The sequence below is a fragment of the Erythranthe guttata genome, chromosome 5 (genome assembly GCF_056151865.1).
Source record: "Erythranthe guttata isolate IM_541 chromosome 5, IM_541, whole genome shotgun sequence".
NCBI classification, from domain to species: domain Eukaryota; kingdom Viridiplantae; phylum Streptophyta; class Magnoliopsida; order Lamiales; family Phrymaceae; genus Erythranthe; species Erythranthe guttata.
In genome coordinates this window covers 6,500,923-6,524,737 of record NC_142537.1, presented here as the reverse complement: position 1 = coordinate 6,524,737, position 23,815 = coordinate 6,500,923, and the positions used below count along the sequence as shown (strand labels likewise).

Here is a 23,815-nt window from a genome sequence, read left to right as displayed (position 1 = left end):
ATTTTTCATAAACTAGGATTTTATTCTTGCATATGAATTTAAATGAACATTTCATCATATTTATGCATGCAAAAAATTTTAGAAAATAAATTTTTTATCATGCATTTTAGGATTTTTAATTAATGTCGAAAATTAGGAAATCCTCCCCACATTTTCTTGAATTTTCGGACATCACACACACACACATGATTTTTAAATTTTTGCATATTAATTAGTAGAAAAACACGCATTAGTGTGGTTGTACTTTGAGCATAGAAAGAAATACTCAAGCCTAGTTCCCTACTCTATAGACTAGGCATGTTTTTCACTCATTTAAGTAAGACCAAAGGTCTTTCTTCTTCTCCCTTCCTCCTTCATTTCGGCAGCCATCACCCCCACCACCATAGCCACCATTTTCTCAAGCTTGAACCACCCAAGAACCACCACCACTCCTATTTTCGGAAATTGCAAAATCACCCCCACAAAAGATGTATTTTCCTTTCTTCTCCATTGGCTTTGAACTCTCCAAAAACTCTATAAATACCTCCCATGCCCAAGATCAAAATACACTCTCAAACTCTACTCTTACAATCCTTAAGTTCAAAGTCTCCTTCTATTTCAATAAAAGAAGAATTTTCGGCCAAGGCTAAGTAAGCTTCCTCTTCCTCTTTTCTTTTCCTTTTTTTCCGAAAGAGCAAAGCTCTTCTTCCTCCAAGTTCTTTTGTTTTCTTCTTATTTTCTTAATGCCTAATCTAACTCTTAATCTCTTCTTTTATTAGAGAGAAAAGAGCTAACAAATCCTTCCCCTAAAGAGTATAGGTGAGAATTCTTGAATTCTTGCTCAAACCTACAACACCACTAGTATTTTCGGTTTTTATGTATTTTTATGTGATTTATTTGTTGATTCTTGCATATTATTTGATTATATGGTTTAGATGATGATTGCATGTTAGTGTTTTGAAAAGATAACTTTGTTCTTGAAGTTCTATGAAACTTTCGAATTTTTGGGGGAAAATGTTTAAATTGCTTATTTGGCTTAATTAGTGCCTTGCATGTGTTAATCTAGTGTTTGATTGTTGATTTGTGAAAAGAAAATGAATTTTTGGCCTAGCCATGAAACTTTCGAATTTTTGGGGGAAAAATGTTTAAATTGCTTATTTGGCTTAATTAGTGCCTTGCATGTGTTAATGTAGTGTTTGATTGTTGATTTGTGAAAAGAAAATGAATTTTTGACTTAACTAAGGAACTTTCGAATTTTTAAGATAAAATGCTTAAAATTGCTTATGTGGTTTATTTTGTATCTTGCATCTGTTGATCTTGTGTTGATTGTTGTTTTAAGGCCTTGCATGTAAGATTTGGTGATTGATTGTTGATCTAAGGTCTTGTATGTTAAGATCTAGTGATTGATGGTTGATCTAAAGTCTTGCATGTTAAGATCTAGCGTTTTCTATGTAAAATGATTTAAGAACTAAGGATTTGTGCTAACTTGATTTAAAATACTCTTGCATGTGAAGATCTAGTGTATTTGCTCGAATAAATGTAAAGATGAAAGTCTTGAATTTTATTCTTGTAAAAATGCTAGATTTAGTGAACTTTTGAGGTTAGATTGTCTTTGCATGTTAAGATTTCAGTTACTTTTATGTTTTTATGGCTAAATGATTTTGTGAAACTTTATGTGTATTTTCTATGTGCTCTTGCTTGCTTATGTGAATCATTGGGTGTGAGGATGAGAGAAGGGTAAGTAGAAGGGTGCATGGGGGGGTGCATTAGTGTCATGAAATTTTAAAAGATAAAACTATGTTGGAAAGTCTTTCGAGGTTACGGTAAATTTCCCGGGTACGGCGAGTCGGTACCGTAGGGCCTAGGGGTGGTTTGATCCCACGTAGATAGACATGATTCGATATATATGTGAGGTTATTTACTGGTAACTTAGATTGGCTCTTCCGAGGGATTCCCGACAATTTTTCATGTCATGCATGTTGCATTATTGTGTTGATGATATAGGTGGGAAAATCTCACTCTATGGTCTTGGGATCGTAGGGTTATAAAGGTGGGAAATTCCTTCTATAATCTTCAATACGTGTCATGGCATAAGGTTATAAAGGTGGGATATTCTCACTCTATGGTCTTGGGATCATAGGGTTATAAAAGTGGGAATTATCTCACTCTATGCGTGTGGCAATTATGTGATGAAGAACGCCGACGAAACATGGAAGTATATGATTGTTTTACTTTATGTTGCATGTTCATGTATAAGATATATGTATGTATATATATAGATATATGTATGCTCTATGTGCTATGTGTATTCGATAATATTTCAAGATTCTCATTGAGTCCTCAAAGGCTCATATAGGTGTTGTATGTTTGTAGGTATACCCGATTTAGGGCCCGAGGAGGAAAGTTGGGAATCGAGCTCGAGGATCGGAAGGAGATCGTATGGAGGGGTTGTGGATTGTGTTGGCTCTTAATTTAGTCATGTGGTTCTATTTGTATAATATGCTTGTAAAAACTTTTGATACGGTTTTAGGTATTTTCTACCGTTCGCTTCCTCCGATCGGTGGGAATTATTAAAAGACGATATGTGTAATAGTAATTAGGATTACCCTATTTTAGATAATTAATCGGTAATCCGTAGCCTTTTGTAAGCGAAAGCAAATTTTCACTATTTATATGCATGCATGCTTTCAGCTAGTAATTTCTTCGTGTTTTGTCTCCATGTTCTAAAATTATTTTCATATAGGTGTTCTGCTTAGAAAATCATGAAACTTTAGGAGTCTCTGAATCTCTCTGTTCTCATCATATTGATAGATCTTGTGCATGATTTGGGTAATTATTCTTTTAGTTATGATTTATTTATCACTACTGCACTGAAACAGGACCATTCGGGTGTTTTCTGGTATAACTGGATTTTTACTCACTCAAATGCCTTGTTTCTACTTGGACAATGTTTTAAACTTATGGTTCTACCTTGGGGTAAAATTTCGTAGTTTTTGGGTCAGTGAGGAATTTATTATGAATTTTCAAAACCCCCTCCCCTGTTCTGGATTTTAAACCGAGTGACTGTGTCATTTTATTTATTTCTCCTACATGGCCATGCATCTTTCAAAACTGTTTTAACTGTGTGATCTAGACCCATGTTAGATGATATGGTATTATTTTGGAGTCATTTTGATGATTATTTTAAGAGGAATTAATTTTCAAAACGTCTGCATTGAATCTGTCCGGATTTGCAGTAAGTCCATCATGCCTAGTTATTTTCTCGTCTTGCATGTAGCATGATTTTGTGTCAATTATTTGATTAGGATTTAGTACACTGTGACCTCTCTCCCTCTGATTTAAAAGGAAATTTTTTTACATAAATTTTATATCCACAAAAAAATCATTTTTAAAAGTCTTCCGCTGAGATTACATATAATAATAGTAATCGAGAGAGGGGTGTCACAGCAGTTGTGGTATCAGAGCAACGATCCCGGAAACCTCCATACGACCTAAAGATCTGCACGATTCTCAAAGCACGACTCCAACTGAACACTCGGACAGGTATATGTTTTATGTGAATTTTATGGCTAATGTGAATTGTTTGTATATGTTTAAGTATTAAAATGTCTGGAGCAAGAACTCGAGCTCAAAATGCCGCTAACGATCCTCATAATCAATCTCGTACCATCCAAGACCTCACCGCCCTCGTCCGAGAAAAAAATGAACAAATCAACCGCCTTGTTAACCTTCAAAACCGAAACCCTCCTCCACCTCCTCCTCCTCCTCCCCAACCTAGAAATACAGCCCCACAAGCCACCTACGAGCGATTCTTGAAAATGCATCCTACCGAATTCCACGGCGGCCCAAGTCCAACTGTTGCCGAAGAATGGATCAAATCCCTCGAAGTTATTTTCGAGTACATGGTGATGAACGACAGCGACCGGATCCATTGCGCACTATTCTTGTTGAAAAACGAAGCCCGAAATTGGTGGGAAGGCGCAAAGAGTGGAATCGATCTAGCAAATACCACTTGGGAAGCTTTCAAAGTTCTTTTCTTCGAAAAGTACTTTTCCAAGAATGTTCGAGCACAAAAGCTTAAGGAGTTTCTCGAACTCAAACAAGGAAACCTAACCGTTGCCGAATTCACACGCCGTTTCGAGCAAGGAAGCCTCTACGCACCTTTCATATCCAAGGACGACACCGAAAAGATGAATCACTACCTAAGAGGCCTCAACCCGATAATCAAGCGCGACGTTCGACTAACCTCTGCCTCTACTTTCCGGGGAGTAGTGGACAAAGCCTTGGAAGCCGAACAAGACGAGATGGAAATCCGACAATGGAGACCTCCTCATGATGCCTCTTCTCGACCATCGAAGAAACCTAACCTCAACAACGCCAAAGGAAAGCAACCGATCAACCGAGCAACCGTGACCCCGAGCAACAAACCCTTTTGCCCTAAAAGCAATCGAGAGCACTCTGGCGATTGTGTTGCCGGAACCAACCACTGTTTTCGATGCAAGAAGCCCGGACACATGGTCCGAGACTGCCCTATCGCCCCGAGACAAGTGCCGGGACGAGTATTCGCCATGACTAGAGACCAAATCGAAGCTGACCCGTCAATGATCGCATGTACCGTTAATGTGTATAATAATTCTGTGTATGCCCTCATCGACTCCGGATCAACTCACTCATTCATCTCAAGTACCCTCGTTGCCGAACTCCGCCTAGTCCGTAGTCAAGCCGATGCCTTGTTTAGCATACTCATTCCTTCCGGTGATGAACTTAAATCCAATTTCATCATCAAAGATTGCCCTATTCAGATTCATAACCTCCTATCTAATCATCCTACCCATTCAACATTTCGAAATAATCCTCGGAATGGATTGGTTATCAAAATTCGACGCCCAAATCAATTGCGCTCACAAAACCGTTCGTTTCTCCTTACCGAATGGAAGTTTTCTCGAATTCCGAAGCTCGTACAATCCGTCGATTCCTATCATTTCCGCCATTAAAGCGAGCAAACCTATTCAAAAAGGGCATCTATGTCATCTGGTCGACATAGTGGAAGCTCTCAACGAAGATAAAGCCGACATTTCCAAAGTGCCAACCGTTTGCGAATTTCCCGATGTCTTTCCCGAAGATCTCCCCGGTCTTACGCCCGATCGTGAAATCGAATTCGAAATTAAATTGATCCCCGGTTCCGCTCCTATCTCGAAGGAACCTTATCGCATGGCGCCATTAGAGCTAAAGGAACTCAAGGACCAAATTCAAGATCTTATCGACAAGAAGTTCATCCGCCCTAGTTTTTCCCCATGGGGTGCTCCGGTACTCTTCGTGAAAAAGAAAGACGGAACTCTCCGAATGTGTATCGATTACCGAGAACTCAACAAGGTCACCGTCAAAAACAAGTATCCATTGCCAAGAATTGACGACCTTTTCGATCAACTTCAAGGCTCCACGGTCTATTCCAAAATCGACCTCCGATCCGGATATCATCAATTGAAGATCAAGAAGGAAGATATTCCGAAAACCGCGTTTCGGACTCGTTACGGCCATTACGAATTTGTAGTGATGTCGTTTGGTCTAACCAACGCCCCAGCCGCTTTCAAAGATCTCATGAATCGAATCTTCCGCAAATATCCGATCAATTTGTGATCGTATTCATCGACGATATCTTAGTGTATTCAAGAAATGATGAAGAACATCGGAATCATTTGGAAATGGTGCTCCAAACTCTCCGAGAGAACCAACTCTACGCGAAGTTTTCCAAATGTGTGTTTTGGTTAAGACAAGTCCACTTTCTTGGTCACGTAATTTCCAAGGAAGGCATAGCCGTTGATCCAAGCAAAATTGAAGCCGTTTGTAATTGGTCAATCCCTCGTAATGTCGGAGAAATCCGAAGTTTCCTCGGCCTCGCAGGCTACTACCGACGGTTCGTTCCAAACTTTTCCAAGATAGCCGCTCCACTCTCTCGTTTGACCCGAAAGGAAGTCAAGTATCAATGGACTCCCGAATGCGAGTCTAGTTTCCAAGAACTGAAGAAGCGATTAACCTCGGCACCAATCCTCGCTCTACCCGATAAAACCGGAAACTATGTGGTCTATAGTGACGCCTCCAAGCGCGGGCTCGGAGCCGTCCTAATGCAAAACGGGAACGTAATTGCCTATGCCTCTAGACAATTAAAAGACTACGAGAAGAATTACCCGACGCACGACTTGGAACTCGCGGCAGTCGTGTTCGCCCTCAAAATTTGGAGACATTACCTTTACGGCGAAAAATGTTCGATCTTCACCGACCACAAAAGTCTCAAGTACTTCTTTACTCAAAAAGAACTCAATATGAGGCAAAGAAGATGGCTTGAATTAGTCAAGGACTATGATTGCAAAATCCTTTACCATCCCGGTCAAGCCAACGTTGTCCCCGACGCTCTTAGCCGAAAATCCATGTCCGCCTTGATCATCAAACCGCCGCTCGAATCAACTATCAAGTCCGCTCAAGACCATGATGATCAACTTGTCAAAATCCGAGAAGGCTTAGCAACCGATCAAAATCCAAATTTCTCAATAACCGACGGCAAAATCTTGAAATTTCAAGGGAGAATTTGCATTCCGGCAAACAAAGAGATAAAGGGATTAATTTGCATGAGTAGTTTAAGAGGAATTAATTTTCAAAGCTTCTGCATTGAATCTGTCCGGATTTGCAGTAAGTCCATCATGCCTAGTTATTTTCTCGTCTTGCATGTAGCATGCTTTTGTGTCAATTATTTGATTATGATTTAGTACACTGTGACCTCTCTCCCTCTGATTTAAAAATAAAAAATTTTACATAAATTTTATATCCACAAAAAAATCATTTTTAAAAGTCTTCCGCTGAGATTACATATAATAAGAGTAATCGAGAGAGGGGTGTCACAATGATTGAGTTTATTAACATATGAATATTAGTTTGACTTTTGTGAATATTAGACTTTATCTATATAAATTAATATGAAATACGACAACTATATTTCAAAACGTTTTCACAAATTTAGTCCAAATCCTATTAATCAAATATTACTCTATATACGAGTGACTTCTAATTATTTATTTTTACTAATTCAATGGAATTTTTCTCAAGTTGGATGCTACTCTTTGATCAAATGCTAATATATGAATTATTCAAAAAATCATTCAAGTTGGGCTATACACGACTTAATTACAACAATTATTTAATATGTCATGAAAGTGAATTGTTGAATTCTTATATTAATAAGAATTTCAAATCTTATTAAGTAAAATAATTTCCTTTATTTGCTTGCAATATTGAAATAATTAACATTTATATTTCTTGAATTCTAAAAGTAAATAAAATATAATATAACATATGTCAGCTTTTTTTATTATGTAAAATAAAATATATCTAATTACAAGATTTGTTTTTTATTTCTCTCTATTTTTTTATTATGTTTTATCATTCATTAGTATACATGTCAATTGCTATAGACTTATACCTCTTAGTATTATTTTTTGATAATCACATCAAAATTTACAAGAACACTATAATTATGAGAGAAAATGGAAACCAAGATTTGGATGTAAGTATTGAAAGTTTTGATGAGTGTTACAACACAATGGTTGCCTTTCTTAGAATATATGTTGCGTGCCTACAGTATGCGATTTCGACTGAAATGGCGTGAAGATTGTGATTCGAGTTCTCAACTTTAAAAAATAGAATTGTAGACAAATCATTCTTACAATATATGTTGTCTTTTCATTTCTTTATTTTTTGATTATTTATCACTGATACGCGTAAAACTTACGTATAAATAACCGCAAGTGCACATATTATAGTTACATTTTGCAGAATAGTGAATTTCGTATATCGATCCACAGGGATCTATAGATTCATTTATTGAGTAATATAATTATATTATCCCCATTTATCTAACCAGTCCTAATATTATGGTTTTCAAATTAAAAAATAAGCAATTATATCAATAGATTTTGTGTTATGCAAGAATTTCTTTTGCATTACTTTCTACCGTTCAAAAGTGGAAATATTTTTTTCGTTCTGAAAATAATATTTTATTTTTTGAGCACATGTTTATTAAACCAAAAAAAATATATAATATTTAACGACTTGTACCGGACGTAGTTGAAATTGACTTTCCAATTACTCCAAGTATCCAATATACTTGGTTTCCCAATTTCTAGTTTGGTTACTCATTCACCAACTAGAGATGCCGCTTTTTGTTTGTCATGCATTCTTTTTGCTAGTAAGCTAAATGGACGTGTCGGCTCGAATACATTTATGGGGAAAGGATTTCAAAATTGGAAGAAAGTAAATGATGGAAAGAATTGTTTTTTTTTACGCCATATTAGAGGCCATAGTTCCCAACATTGTGCCTCTTTCCAAAGAAGGTCTAGTGAATCAGGTGTGCATAAAAACAAGGTCAAGAAAAGATAATCAACTAAAGAAATATTTAATAAACGATTGAAGCTTAAAACCTCAATTGACTGTATTCATTATGGCTTGGATATCAATCATGTTTTTTTCGAGGTCTTGATGAAGAGGAAACGTTAAAAAAAGTTCAGGTAGTTTTCGTCAGAAGGTGAGCTCCGAGCAAATTATAATGACAAAGTAGCATGGAACTGTTTTAGATAAAGCTCCTCCTACTGCCAAGTACATCTCTTCAACAATTCAAAAAGAGATATTGCATCTTATCTCTATCTCTATCTCTATTTCTACCAGCTACAACAGCTTAATTTTTTAGTTTCTTAACATTTTTGTTTTTTATATTATGCCCGTAAACTAATTTATATACACCACTAATTTGTTGGATCAATTGTGTAATAACATTAATACCAAAGTTAATATAGTTAAATAATATTTTTTAAATCTCAAGTGTATTTTCATATTCAAATATTTACATAAGGTGATCGCTGATTTTCTTCTTGTTGTAATTCTTCTACATAATAATTTTATAGATAAAATTCACTTCGTCTTAAATTAAATTTGAAGGTCTTTCTAATGACATATAATAAACATATCTGTAGAAATTTGTTTTCTTTTTCATTTTAAGTTGAGTATATACATAAAGTAGATTCAAATTTATTATTATATTATATTTATTACAAGTGTTCCACACATATGATATTGTTTTATGTGTTTTACCTTTTTATATATAACATTTATATAATCAATTTTCATTTTTGTAAAATAAAATGGTATTGAAACATGACTACTATTGTTAGAATATACTTGAAATTAACACGATCATATGATAATCATAAATTTAAAGGTTTTTATTATCTAAAAAAACAATTAACTTTGCATCCTCTAAATGTAGCATTTTGGAACTATGCACCCAACAAAAAAAAAACAATAATAGTACCTTCCACCCTTAAAAGGTAATACAACATTCACATTGCACCCCAATTAATATTTTAATAAAATTCTCTCAATAATTTTGTTCTCGTAGGTCTTTGATAAAAAAAAAAGGAAAAAGAATCGGATTTTACTTTAATATAAAAGAATTTAATTTTCAAGTAATTTAGTGAGAAAATAATTTAATGGTGGAAGAAAATAACAATTTAACTTGTTACTTTCCAGCACAATTAAGTACTACTGCAAATAAGAAACACCCTCAATAAATACACACATACGAAAGTATTTATCATCTTGGTACTGCGTATTGCAATTTAAAAATTTCCACCCTACAACTATTTTTTTCACAAAATTACATAAAAAGTATATATTCATACAAAAGATGATAATTTTTTTTTCCAATTCCAATAAAATTAATGACATGCCTATCCAATAATTTCATAATTTTATTATGAGAATTCTTTTATTAGACTTGTATTTGATCACACCAAAGAAAATATTCTCAAAAAATTGTCCTCATTAATATTAAAATTTCAATAGAGATGCAAAGTGAAGTCAAATATTTAATGTAGTTTATGTTATATATATATTTTTAAATAGTATTAATTTTCTAATATAATTTGTCTATCAAAAATATATTATAAAAAATATTATTTGCTTAAGTAATTAGTTAACTTAATTTTAATTTAAAATTATACTTCAAGGGGTGTATCTTTAATATAATATTTCTTTTAAATGTGAGAAGTACGGTGTATATGCATGTAATTAGGTCCAACCTCAGGGCAGGTGTTGGGCTAAATACCTAACACGCAAGTGCACGTATCGCAAGCAAGTAGTAAAAGTGGACTCGTAAGAGTCGGATGTCGATCCCACAGGGAATACTCAAATTATCTAATCCCAAGTACCAAATTCTAACAACTATGATTTTTATCCAGCCTACGCAAGGTTCTCAATTTTAATGTACTAAATAATTAAACTAATTATGAAAGCAAATAAACACGAAAAAATATCATAAAAATGGATCCAAGATTTTATCTTCCCCCTATGCGTTAATTGCTCACCCAAAACCCCTCAATTATGAAATATATGATTCCTGATTATTAACCCGATACACTATATTAATTATAGCCCGCTGTCGCGTGTATTATAATTCTATCATCCAAAACCAAATTACTATATGTCTATGCAATCCGATCATGAATAAAGCATTAAAGCATAAGTCTCAACAATGAGTACCTGAGGTGAATATATATATGTCTACAATACCACATGCAATTAACACACTAATCCGATGAAAACTACTCGAAGGTTCTTTTACTTAACGTCTAATTATCAAAATAGCTCTGTCGAGTCAATCCCAATAATCACAGATAAAACACATAAATTGATCAGGTTCATGCACTAACAATCATAACAAGTAAAAGAAATAATCATAAAATTATAATTGCATAATCTCAAGAAGACGGGTTCACCATCCCCACATAGGGTTCCAACAAAATCCTAGATTAAAAACTTAGCTACTCATGTTCTCTACGAAAAACATAATAAATGTAATAAAAGTCATAGATTTAGAAAAAATAGATGAAAGAAGAATGATGAAGATTCGTCAGGTCTTCGTCTTCGTTTCTCCGTTCTCTCGCTCCTCTTGCTCTAAGATTGTGTTTCAATGTCCCTCAATTCGTGCTTGGTCTTTGCCCTTAAATATATGTCTCAACTTGGTAGAAGATTTAGGTTTCCTTGAATGATTAAAAGTCCAAAATTGTCTCTAGCGTGTTTCCGCACGGCCACGCGAGAATCAGTACAATTCTCACACGGCCGTCTTAAATCCTGAAGCTTTCTGCCCAATTTATGTAGTTGGCACGACCGTGGAAAAATAAGCTAAATCGCACACGGCCGTGCCAGGCCAAGTTTCAGCTTCCAATTGTTTTCTTCCGTTTTTGCTCGTTTTTTACCTTTTTTCGCTCATTTCATCCTTAAAACTCCCGAATGTTCAAATTTGTTGTACCTAAAATACAACAAATTAAGAATTAAGCACCGTAAAATCAATACAATTAAACAAGAATCCTCGTAAAAAGGTATATATTGAGTGTAAAATATACACTCAACGCACCCCCAAACTTGAAATTTCACTTGTTCTCAAGCAAAAACTAGCAACTTTCAAAGCAACTTTCTCAACAAATGCCTCTCATCACATAGATTAATGGGCAACTACACGTTTTCAGAACTTGCAATTATCATGACAATTCTCAAAAATATGCAAGCTCGTAATTCAAAGATACGTATTCAGTTACCATTGCTAACAACCACAAACCATGCTATCGCTTTAAGTATCCCATATTTGTAAATTAAAAATGGAGAAAATTTATACTTACATAATAATATTCGACTCCAAAGATTTACCAAATTTATTTACTCGATTAGTATCAAACAATTGAGCTATTGGGATCATTGGGACTTTTTGGTTTCAAATGTTGGCTTTTGGTACAAGGTAGAAAATATAGGTAAAGTCGGCTACTCTTCTCCTTTCATCTCTCAATTAGTCACTACGAGTTGCATGTAACGGAATTTTTAACTCTCGTTCTTGACTAGAGGTGTTTTTGGTAAGATTTAGCTTTTGGACTTATTGCTTCACCTCAAAGGACTTATTTCTTAACTCGATTTGTTAAGAGTTCAAAAGTCTCCACTTCTGCTCTTAACATGATGGTTCGAGTTTTTACATTAAAATATTTATCAAGTCCTTTCTTCCCCTTATATCTTTCTTCTTTTTTTTTCTTTTTTTCTTTTTTTTTTTACAAAGAAATTTTCTCAAGTCTTTCTTCCCCTTATATTTTTTTTACGAAGAAGAAAAACGTAAAAAAAATTTTAAAACCAAGCTCCAAGGGATAATTTATCAGTAAATCACCATCTAATCTACCCAACTTATTTCGGCTAAAAGAACACCATTTCTCCAAGGCTCAATCATGGTTCGAATGATAAAAATTTAAAGGTAGGCTTGAAAGGCTCAAATGGTTCAAAGATGGCCCATAGCACTTCCCAAATTGCTCAACAATTTAATATTTCACTTTGTAAATTCCTAAGGAAAGTTCAAAAACCGAATAGCATATGATATAGCATAAATTAACTCAAATTTAAAAACACAAAACTTTCGACTAAAGCAAAGCATAATCCGTAATTCCTAACAATGACTCCTTCCTATGACACTTTGAACCGAAAGCTCTCCAAAATTGGATCACAATCAAGATAAAGCAAGCAATTTCATCATTAAACATCAACCATCTTTCATCATCATCATTCATCGAAGCATTTATCTCAAATTTTTTTAATGTTTTTTTTATCGAAAGCAATAATTGAACTAAAACAACTAAAATAAAAAAAAATCTCAAGTCATGCAAACTAAAAAATTAAAGCACATAAAATCAAGTAACTATTCACCCCCAAACTTAAAATTTACATTGCCCTCAATGTAATTCGCATGAAGTTCAAGGATAGAAAATACCTGACTAGTCGACAAGGCCATCTCCGGGCTGCTGAAATTTTCGCCTTTTATTATGCTTCTGTCCATCTAGCACGGCCCTTTCAGTTTTAAACTGATTTCACACGGCCGTATGGTTAGGCTGGTTCCACTTTTCAAGCTTTTGAACTACCACAGCCGTCCAGGTAAATGAACTTTTTTTCAGACTGCCATGCGAAACGCCAAATTGGGCCAGTAGCATTCCAGATTTTCCAGACGACCGTATGATATTTTGCCTTGTTTTGGGACGGCCTTATGAGCTCCAGAGCTACAATTTTTTGTCCTAAAAATTAAAAATATTCTTAAATTTTTAGCTTGCATACTTATAAAATAAATGAAAATAAAATCAGAAAAAAAAATAACTAAAAAAAAATAAAATCTCGGATTGCCTCCCGAGAAGCGCTAAGTTTATAGTCTTTAGCCAGACTTTGTTCCTGCTCTTCAATTTCTTAGCTTTTGAACACATCTCCTTACATTCTTTTGGAGAAAGTCTTGAATAAATGGGTTGATCCGATTTTTCTTTCGACTAGTTCCCTTAGGAATACCCTTGAATTTATTTTTCTGGATGTCATGAGGCTTGGAAATATCGTCTTTTATCACGGTGTTTTGAGTAGGTGTTGTAACTGTTAGCCTGAGTTTGGCAGCAATTGTCCACGTGGTGGAGGCCCGGGTATGGGCGGCCAACAATCGAATGCCTTGGGCGCTTGTGTGTGTTGAATACATTATAAGGCTGGGTTTGTGCCTTTCCTAACACCAATTGGTTTTAGGACAACTGGTAGCGCCTGAGGTCCTACAAGTGGTATTAGAGCCAAGGTCACGGGTTCGATTCCCAGCTGGAGCAATTGCTGAGGGGGAGATTGTTAGCCTGGGTTTGGCAGCAATTGTCCACGTGGCAGAAAATCTAGAAAATCGGTCAGGAGTATGAACTTATCTACCTTGACCAATACATCTTCAACTATACCTAAAGGGTGAGTAAAAGATCTACCGGCTAGCTGCAAGGTCACGGAAGTGGGCTTAATTTCTCCTAAATTCAATTTCTCATAAATTGATAAAGGCATTAAATTTACGCTCGCCCCTTGATCACACAATGCCCGGCCAAAATACCTAGTACCTGTTGTGCATGGAATGGTACAACTCCCCGGATCTCTAAGCTTCGGTGGAATTTTATTGGCAAGGATAGCACTACTTTGCTCATTCAGGTCTACTATTGCTGCTCACTCCGGAAGCCTCATCTTCTTCGATACAAGTTCTTTTATAAACTTAACCCAATTCGGCATATGCTTAAGTGCCTCAACAAAAGGAATATTAACATGCAACTTTTTAAGATAATCCAAAAATAACTGAAATTGCATACACCCCCAAACTTGAACTTTTGCTTGTCCTCAAGCAAAATCTACCAATAAAGCAAATAATTCAACTACTACATCTCATTACATAGATCAATGATCAACTTCACGTTTTCAGAACATGTAATTATAATGACAATTCTTACGCATTCGCAAGCTCAAAATTCAACAACACTTAGTCACTCACCATTACCAAAAACCACAATTCATACAATTGCTTCAAGCATCCAATATTTGCAAATTAAAGATAGAAAGAATTTATACTCGATTGCTTAGAGTTCAAAAGTCTCAACTTTTGCTATTAAGATAATGGATCGAGCTTTCAAAACAATTCAACAACTAGTCCTTACTTCTACCTTCTAGTCTCTTCTTCTTTTTCTCTTTTTTTTTTTTTAATATATATATATATATAGAAGCATATATATTTGTCTTCTTTTTCGTTTTTTTTTTCTTTTTTTTCTTTTTTTATTTTATTTATTTATATTTTTTTTATTTTTTTATCGAAGAAGAAGAAGGACCTTTTAAAAAATTTCGATCGAACTCCAAGGGGTAATTTTTCAAGAATCTCCACCTATTCTACCTTACACATTGGCTAAAAGAAAGAACACCTTTTCTCCGAGGCGCAAATCAAGGTTCTAAGGCTAATATCGATAAAAAGGTCGGCTTGAAAAGCTCAAACGGTTCAAAGAAGGCCCAAATCATATCCCAAATCACTCACTACTCAATACTTCGTATCATAAATTTCCTAAGGTGAGTTCTAAAACCGAACATAGCATGATCTAGCACAAATTAATTCCAAATTTAAAATACAAAACATTCAACCAAAGTAATGCACAAAGTGTGATTCCTAGCAATAATTTACTTCTAAGTTCCGTTGAATCGAAAGCTAAACAAACATCAAATCCTTATCACACAAAACAAGCAATCTCATCATCAAACATTGATCATCTCTCATCATCATAAATCATCGATGCATTCAAACGATAAAAGCATTAAAAATAAAATGAATAAAAATAAATAAAACCTAATGCATGCAAACTAAAACAAATAAGCACAAAAAACATGTTTTTCACCCCCAAACTTAAAATTTTCGTTGCCCTCAACGAAATTAGCACAAAGTTTAAGGATAGAAAACACCTGATTTAGTCGGAGTCGATGTGATCGGGGTGTGAGAATTGGCGGGAAAGAAATACGATTTTTTTTTTTGCCCTTACTGGTTGTGGGACGGCCGTCCCAGCTTATAGGCTATTTTTCGGACGGCCCTCCCACAGGCAGAGCTGCAGAATGCGGCCTGCTGTTTTCCAGACCGCCGTCTGGAATTTTGCTTGCATTTCGGACGGTCGTCTGGGCCCCCTGACCATGTTTTCGACCCTGAAAATTCAAAATTCAAATAAATTAATTAGAATGCATGCCTATAACAATAAAAACGAAACGAAAAATTAAAGAAAACTACGAAAAACAATAAAGCTCGGGTTGCTTCCCGAGAAGCGCTAAGTTTAAAGTCTACAGCCGGACGTTGCTTCTTAAATTTCAAGCAAAAGTGACCGAAGTCACTTGGCAATCTTCACTCGCTTCCTAATATGGTTTGAGCCGGCTCCGCTTCACGTTGAACGTACGATTTGAATCTCGCTCCTTTATCTTGACTACCTCGTGAGGAAGAATTTCTTGGACAATAAACGGCTGCGACCACTTTGATTTGCGCTTCCTTGGAAATAACCAAAGACGGGATTTGCACAATAACACCAATTGTCCTTTGTGTAATTCCTTTTTGATTTTTTCCTTCTGACCCCAATATCTAGACTCATCCTTCTCTCGTGGCTTGCTCGAGTCTTTGGGTGGCAACATCTTCTTTGCACTCTAATCGCCGTTAAGACTCAAACTCGTATGACTTTCTCTCGGAGGAGTTGAAATTGAGTCCATGAAGTAAACTTGCTCCTTCCGATTCTCATTTCCGCCATCATTTCCTGCACTCAAATATGCTTTCCCATTGTCCAAGATCAAAACATCAAACGTTTCATTATTTGTAAAATCCATAAGCTCAATAGCAAAACAATCATTATTATCATGGATTTTTATTAGCACTAAAAACATTGAATTTGATTGTTTGATCATGCACAGTAATTGTAAGATCACCACTAGCACAATCAATTAGAGTTTTCGACGTGGCTAAAAACGGCCTCATACGATAAGAGGTATCTCCCTATCCTCATCTATATCAAGTATAATGAAATCAACAGGGAAGATAAATTTATTAACTTTCACTAGCACATTCTCTAAAATACCTTTTGGGTAAACTAAAGATCTATCGGCTAATTGAAGAGTCATAGCTGTTGGTTCAATTTCTCCTAACCCAAGATTTTTAAAAGTGGAATAAGGCATAAGATTAATGCTAGCGCCTAAATCAATGAGGGATCTAATTTTTTTACCTCATATAGTACAAGGAATAGTAAACTTACCTGGATCGCCGAGTTTTTGTGGAAGGGGCCGAGTAAGAATTGCACTAATTTGCTCCGTGAGTTGGATCATCTCGTTCCCTTGCAATTTCTTACTTTTCTTCATGAGGTCCTTGAAGAACTTCACCCACTTCGGCATCTTTTCAAGTGCTTCAATGTAAGGAATATTTATGCGAATTTTCTTCAACTTGTCCAAAAATCTTTGATATTCGGCATCGAGCTTATTCTTTATAAACTTTTGAGGATAAGGAATTGGAGGGACTTGTGAAGGCACCGTTGATGGGGGCTCTTCATGAGTTGATTCTTTTTCCTCATTCACTTTCGACTTCTCGATTACCGTGTTACTCTTCTCTTTTCGCGGGGCTTCCTCTGTTAGAGTATGTGACCAATAAGCCAACTAAGTGTTGTGTTTTCTCACGCTACTCGTAAATAATCTATTTCAAATTAATGGTAAAATACCTTTTGGCATTCTATATCTCTTATCCCATGCAAGCAGCATAGATATAGTCCTAACGAGTTACTCTATTATTGTGAGTTGATCTAGTAGAATCGTGAGATAACTCAGCAATGTAATGTAACTGTTAAACCTTGTTTCTAGTCGATGGGTTACGCCAATAATGAGGATACCGGCCTTTCCCTTTTGAGACTAGCACTTAGTGTATGTGTACTGCGTCTCATCAGTCATCGGTGTTGTGACATCGGCATACTTGAGTGGGTGCTCATATTAGATGAGTTCACTGAACTCCCTCGCCTAGAAATCTATAAGTGGTTCCCAATCATCGAGTAATAGGTTTCTATGATATAGTTGTGCACCATTAGTCCTTAAGACCCAGACATCACCGTGACTTCACTAGAGGACCGACTGTATCGTGACCTGTCCCTGAGTCCCACCGCGGACCGCTCCAAGGGCCAACGTTCGTGCAGTCCGAAATCTAGTGTGAAGTCTGTGCATTGTAGTAGGAGATTCGAGCGCTTGAGTAGTCATGGATGTCCTGTGTGTTCTGTCGGTTTGTAATCCATGGAATCTCCGGCCGGAGTTGATAGTGGGGTGATTAGGGAAATGTGTTTCTCTAAGTCACACACGAACGGATTCTAACACCTAGAACGTTCGCACGGTTATGAACTTAATAAGAGGTCTCGGTGGACCAATGCCTCTAGTTCAATCGGGACATTTGCTGCGAAGGGATCGTACTACACGTTAACTATATCACAAGGTTCTTGCAGGCACTTCATTTGTATCTAGGGAATCATGATGCGTAGTTGCTAGACGCCAATCTTGATTCGTTGGGCACCGATTTGATCGGCGATTGAGTAAAATGAGTTTTACCCTAATCGGGACTCTTGCGAGGTGTTCGTATAAGAACAATGTGTTGTTCGAATCACAAAGAGTTGTGAGCCCACGGCTAGCTTACACCTGAACCATTGAGGGTCACACTTCTCGTGTAACATAGATCCTTGAAAACAACAAGCATAGATTAATGTGTTAATCTTTGCGTAGTTGGATGTCAATATGATTGAATCTAAGATTCGTAATTGTGGATTACGAGTTGGAATAAACGGAGAGAAAGAGATATGCGGAAATTTAGTGAACTTTCTAAATTGGGAAGTTTCCCGATTTAGCAGGTCCACTAAATTAGAAGTTTCCAATTTTCGAAATTGAAAATTTCAAAGAGGCACTCGTATCGACGAGGACTTTATGCTCGTCACAAATATAATTTTGTTATAATTTTGTGGACGATCGTTTGTAAGAAACGAGGCCGACGAGGGGGTGGGCTTAATGGATCAGTGGGTCAAGCCCAATGACTTAAGCCCATGAGGGTTATGAACCCTAGTATAAATACAACTCATAAGACGAGTTGAGATCAGAATTGACAGCCCCAAAACCCTAGCCGCATGAAGCACGGCCGTCCTCCGCCTCACGGCTGCAGCCCCGCCGCTGCACCGCCGCACCGCCGTCGCGCCGCCGCTCTACCGCCGCCGCCGCCGGTTTCTTCTCTTTTATTCCTCGTTTTTATTCCCGTTGTTTTCTAACTCTTCTGTATCTAGTGCTGCAGTTAGAGTGGGTCTAGTTGTACGAGGTGAAACCTAATTGGAGAGGAAGAACGCAACTCCACCACCGCCAGCCCCGCACGCGCCGTCGCCGTTGCCACGCGCCGTCGCCGTTGCCACGCGCCGCCGCCGCTGCACCTCATGTGCCGCCGTCGAGATCAGATCGGACCAGCTGCTGTTCGGTCGGTTCTTCGCAGCCTTGGAGTTGTTTAATAGCAGCTTGTACGTGTCTTAGTTTATAGATTTCGATTCGTCGAAATCTCACGCTTCAAGAGGTAAAATCGAAAACCCCTGCGAATTAATTCGTAATTGGATTATGTGAATTAATTTGTGAGCATGACAATTATATGAAGAATATATGTTTTCGATTTCATGATGTCGTATGCAAGCATGCTCGTCTTTGTTTTTCGTTTTATTTAGTTTCATTAAAATATGAAAAATTACCATGTGTATGGCGGAAGCGTTAAGGTACGTTCAATTAATTGATTTATGCATGTGATCGAACATTGAGTTCGATTAAATTTTTGTTTTCCGCTGCGTATACATGCATCGATCCCTAACATCCTCCATATGCTTACCGTTCTTCAAGGTGACTGCTTGGCACGTCTCGACCTCGATCTTTTTCGTTTGCAATCTTTGGGGATATGGGATTGGCTCGACCCATTCGGCTACAGTGACTTGCGGCTTGACTTGAATTTCTTCATTTTTCTCGATCTTGAAATCCATAGCTTGGCACGTCTAGAAATTTTTCTTTCGAGGATCTTCCATATTAGATGGGAATGCTCCTACCGGACGGTTCTCTTGATTCAAAGCGAATTGAGCAAATTGATTTTCCAAATTCCGCAGCGAGGCTTGGGTAGCGGTCATGAATTGGGCCAATATCTCCTCCGTGTTTGATTTTTGGGCTGGTGGATTGTTGCCTTGATAGCTTTGTTGATGATGAGCTTGATTTTGGAATTGACCTTGAGGTCATTGATACCCTTGGCCTTGTTGATTTCCTCCATATTTCCCTGTGATCTCCTCCCTTGATTTTGGAATTGGCGAGGCGCATTACTGACGTAGTTGAGCGATTCCACATCTTGTTGGCATTGGAGCGTGTAATGATTTCCACCGCAAATTTCACAACATGGAGAATAAATTGCTTGGACTTGTTGTGGTGGACTTGCTTTGATGTGCTGTAGAAGGAGTTGATTTTGTTGAGCAATTTGGGTTACTTGAGCTTGAAGGGCCGTAATTGCATTTAACTCCAACACTCCGGGAACTTTCTTGGCTCCACTAACCGTCCTCTCGCTTGACTTGGCAAACCGATTTTGTGCAATTTGATCCAACATGATAAATGCATCCGGTATCGATTGACTCATGAAATTTCCCACGGTTGATGCATCTAAGACAGTTCGTGCATTCTCATTAATCCCTTGGTAGAAGATGTGGATTTGCCGCCATTGTTCGACTCCATGTGTTGGACACTGCCGCAAAAGAGTTTTAAATCTCTCCCATGCCTCGTATAATTTATCACCTTGCTCTTAGACGAAATTATGAATTTCTCGACGGATTCTCTCGTCCTTCTCGGGTGAGCTGTAAACTTTCATGAAAAGGTTGAGGAGTTGAGGCCGCGACGAGATATAGTGGGGGGCTTAGGACATCAACCACTGGCGAGCTCTTCCTTGTAAGGAGTGCTTGAAGAGAATTAATTGAAGCGCCTCTTGGGAAACGCCGTTTTGACGGTGGGAATTACAGGTATCTAGAAAATTGACAATGTGAAGATGGGGATCTTCACCCGCCAATCCACTAAATTGCCCGTTATTTTGGAGCATCGTCAAGAGGCCTTGCTTGATCTCAAAATTGTGCGCCTCAATAAGTGGATATTGGATGCTCGGGCGGAATCCGTCGAGAGTTGGGATTATGTAATCTTGAAGTGCCCGTGGCCTAACTGCTGGCTGTAACGGAAGTTGAGGGGGTGGATCTTGGATGCGAATTCCATTCGCATCGAGTAAATGACCCTCCGCGTCTTTGCGATCTTCGTCTGCCATTATATTGTTTGCACGTTGACGTCTCCTAGCGGCTCAAAAAGTACGTTCGATTTCGGGATCAAACGGTTCTCTAGCAAGATCGAGTCTCCTGCGCATACACATTACCTAAAATGAAAAAAAAAATAAAAAATAAATGGGTGAATCGTGAAAATTGTTCAAATCTAGAGCTAGAATAAAATAAATAATTAAAATAATCCCCGGCAACGGCGCCAAAAACTTGTTGGTTGTAATACCTACACGCAAGTGCACGTATCGTACAAGTAATATAGTGGATTATTAAGTCCGGATATCGAATCCACAGAGAATATTTAATTATTTAATCCTAGACGCTAAATTCTAGCAATTATTATCAAGCCCACCCTACACAGTCGAATTTAGAGAGAATCAACTAAATTAAACTAAATTAAAAGGCAAGCAAAAACAAGAAAGCAATTTAAAACGAAGATTTAATCAAGGTAAACAAGCCTAGGATTTTATTTTTCCCCGTGTGTGATTATTACTCCCCCAATTCCTTCAATTATGCAAGCAATTAACCCGGATTATTAACCTGATATGCTAGAATAATCATAACCCGCTTCTGCGTGTATTACGATTCTAATACTCTATATTCAATTACTATATTCCTATGCAATTAATTCTAGAACACAGCATTAAGCACAAATCTCAATAATGGCTACCTAAGAGATTAACTATATTCCTATGTTAATACCACAAAGGCTCTTCTACCACAGTTCTAATTATTAACCCGATCTTCTGATTCATGCGATTAACAATAACATAAAAGCACATAAAGTGGCCAGTTTCATGAACTTAATAAAACAAGTAGAAGAAATAATCTGGAATTAAAACTTGCATAAAATCATAGAAAGTAGTTCATAAATCCCACATAGGGTTCAAAATAAAATCCTACAAACCAAAGACTTAGCTACTCGTGATTCTTATGATAAAGAAAATAAAAGAAATAAATTAAATAAGAAAAACTATGCTTGAGTCTTCGTTGATCTTCGTTCCTCACGTATTGTGGTGTAAAATTTCGTTATTGCTTTGTTGCTCTTGAAATTGCGTAAAAGATCGATCCCCAATTGTGTGCTCGTCTTGGTCTTATATAGGGTAGAAAATTTGGAGAAAAATGTAGTTTCCTTGTGCAATTAGGATTCATTTACTGCGCCTTTTCGTAATCTCGGACGGCCGTCCCATATTTTGAACTAAAACTCGGACGGTCGTCCCGAAACCAGAGGTTGTTTCTGCTTCTCAGACGGCCTAATTTCTTCAAATTTTGTATTTTTTCACTTTTGGCCCATATTTTCTCCAAAATTACAGTTTTGACCCCATACTTTTCCAATTCTTCAATTTGTACCTAAAATACAATAAATCAACTTTTTAAGCACCAATTATCGTTAAAACACACCAAAAGCTCAAATAAGAAGGTACGATGGAGTGTAAAAATATACACTTAACAATATCAAGCTTAGAGTTTTTAAGACGTTGAGGGAAGGGTACCTTGGGAGTAGGTTCACTTAATGTGATCTTTGTGCTACTTGGCCCGACCTCGGTTTTTTCGTTGGGCTCCTCTGCAATAGGTGGTGGTTCTACGGACTTTTTAGGCCCTTCCTCTAATTGCCTCCCATTTCGCAAACTTACTGCATTGCATTGCTTCATGTTGGGCTTTGCATGGGACTTCTGTATTGGATGGAAGGGATCCCGATGGTCTATTGCAGAGATGCAAATTGACCCATTTGTATCTCAAGGTTCCGAATGGATTCTTGGATCAACGTCATGAATTTCGCTAAGATGTCAGCGAGGTCTACTCCTTGGGCCGGAGCTTGAGGTGGATTTAGGAATCCGGGAGCTGGCGGAGGTCTTGGTTGAGGTTGACCTTGTGGTGGTGCTTGGCCTTGACTTTGCTGATTTCCTCCCCATCCGAAGTTGGTGTGGTCTCTCCATCCCGGATTATAGGTGTTTGAGTACGGGTTCCTCTGATGTTGATTTGTTCTATTAACGTAATATAAAGACTTTGTTTCTTCCAGGCTCTGATCAGGGTTTTGGATTACATGGGCCTGTTGGGTTTGCATGGCTGCTACTTGCTTCGACAACTTCTCCAGCTGGGCGGTGATAGTAGTGCCTCCGTCTATCTCCAAAAGTCCTCGTGTATTCTTGGTTCCACGGATTGACCTGTCTAAAGCCCGCATATATTTGTTCCTTGCGATCCGCTCCAAAAGTTCGTAAGCTTCGTCATGGGTCAAGCTCGTGAACATACTGCCAGCTGCTGAATCGAGCACCGTTTTCGAATTATCTTGCAATACGTCATAAAATATTTGAAGTTGCTGCCACTCTTGAAGACCGTGATTGGGGCATCTCCGAGTCAGCTGTTTAAACCGCTCCCACGTCTCGAAAAGTGCTTCGTCGGCTTCTTACAGAAAATTTTGTAATTCTCTCCGCATTTTTTTCAGTTTTAGTTGGAGAGTTGTACGTATTCATGAAGAGCTGTGCTAGTTGGGGCCATGTTGATATCGAGTGTGGTGCTCGAGTTTATAGCCATTCTCTTGCGGCTCGTTGTAAAGAGTGCTTGAAGAGGCGGACTGCAATGCTTCCGGTGACACCCCGTTTATCTTATGCGAATCACATGTCTCAAGAAAATTCACCAAGTGAAGGTGCGGATCTTCATTAGCTAACCCACTAAACAAACCATTGTTTTGAAGCATTGTGAGGAGTCCCGCTCTGTTTTCAAAATTGTTGGCTTCAATAGGGGGTTGGTGAATGCTTGACTGAAACCAATTGAGTGTCGGAACGGTGTACTCATGCAATGCTCTTTGGTGAGGTCATTGAGGTTGCTGCCCAACGGGCTGGAGTTGTTCCTGCTCGTTAATGATATTTCCTTTCGCATCTATGAGGTTCCCGTGGGCATCCCTCCTACGGTTATTTGCTTCTTCCACTGCTATGCGAACGTTTTGAGCCAATCGTGGGTTTCTTCTGGCTTGCCTAAAAGTTCACTCAATTTTAGGATCGAGAGGCCGCAAGTGCGTGTCGTGTCCTCTTCGCATAAAAAGTACCTAACACAAAGTAAAAATAATAAATCAGTGCAAAAATAAACAAAAATTA

The 23,815-nt window shown here is 37.5% G+C and overlaps 1 protein-coding gene across 1 annotated transcript; it reads left to right on the top strand.

The window, feature by feature from the left end:
* Window positions 1-3,584: 3,584 nt before the first annotated feature.
* LOC105964809 (uncharacterized) lies at window positions 3,585-5,616 on the top strand. Its single transcript, XM_012989314.2, has 2 exons — window positions 3,585-4,711; window positions 4,782-5,616. The coding sequence occupies exons 1-2, from the start codon at window positions 3,585-3,587 to the stop codon at window positions 5,614-5,616; spliced, it is 1,962 nt and encodes a 653-aa protein (XP_012844768.2).
* The last annotated feature ends 18,199 nt before the right edge of the window (window positions 5,617-23,815 follow it).

Coding starts and splice junctions, on each gene's coding strand:
- LOC105964809 (XM_012989314.2), top strand. CDS start 3,585: ATGTCTGGAGCAAGAACTCGAGCTCAAAATGCCGCTAACGATCCTCAT. Junction 4,712..4,781: donor CGTAGTCAAGCCGATGCCTT/GTTTAGCATACT, acceptor TGCCCTATTCAG/ATTCATAACCTCCTATCTAA.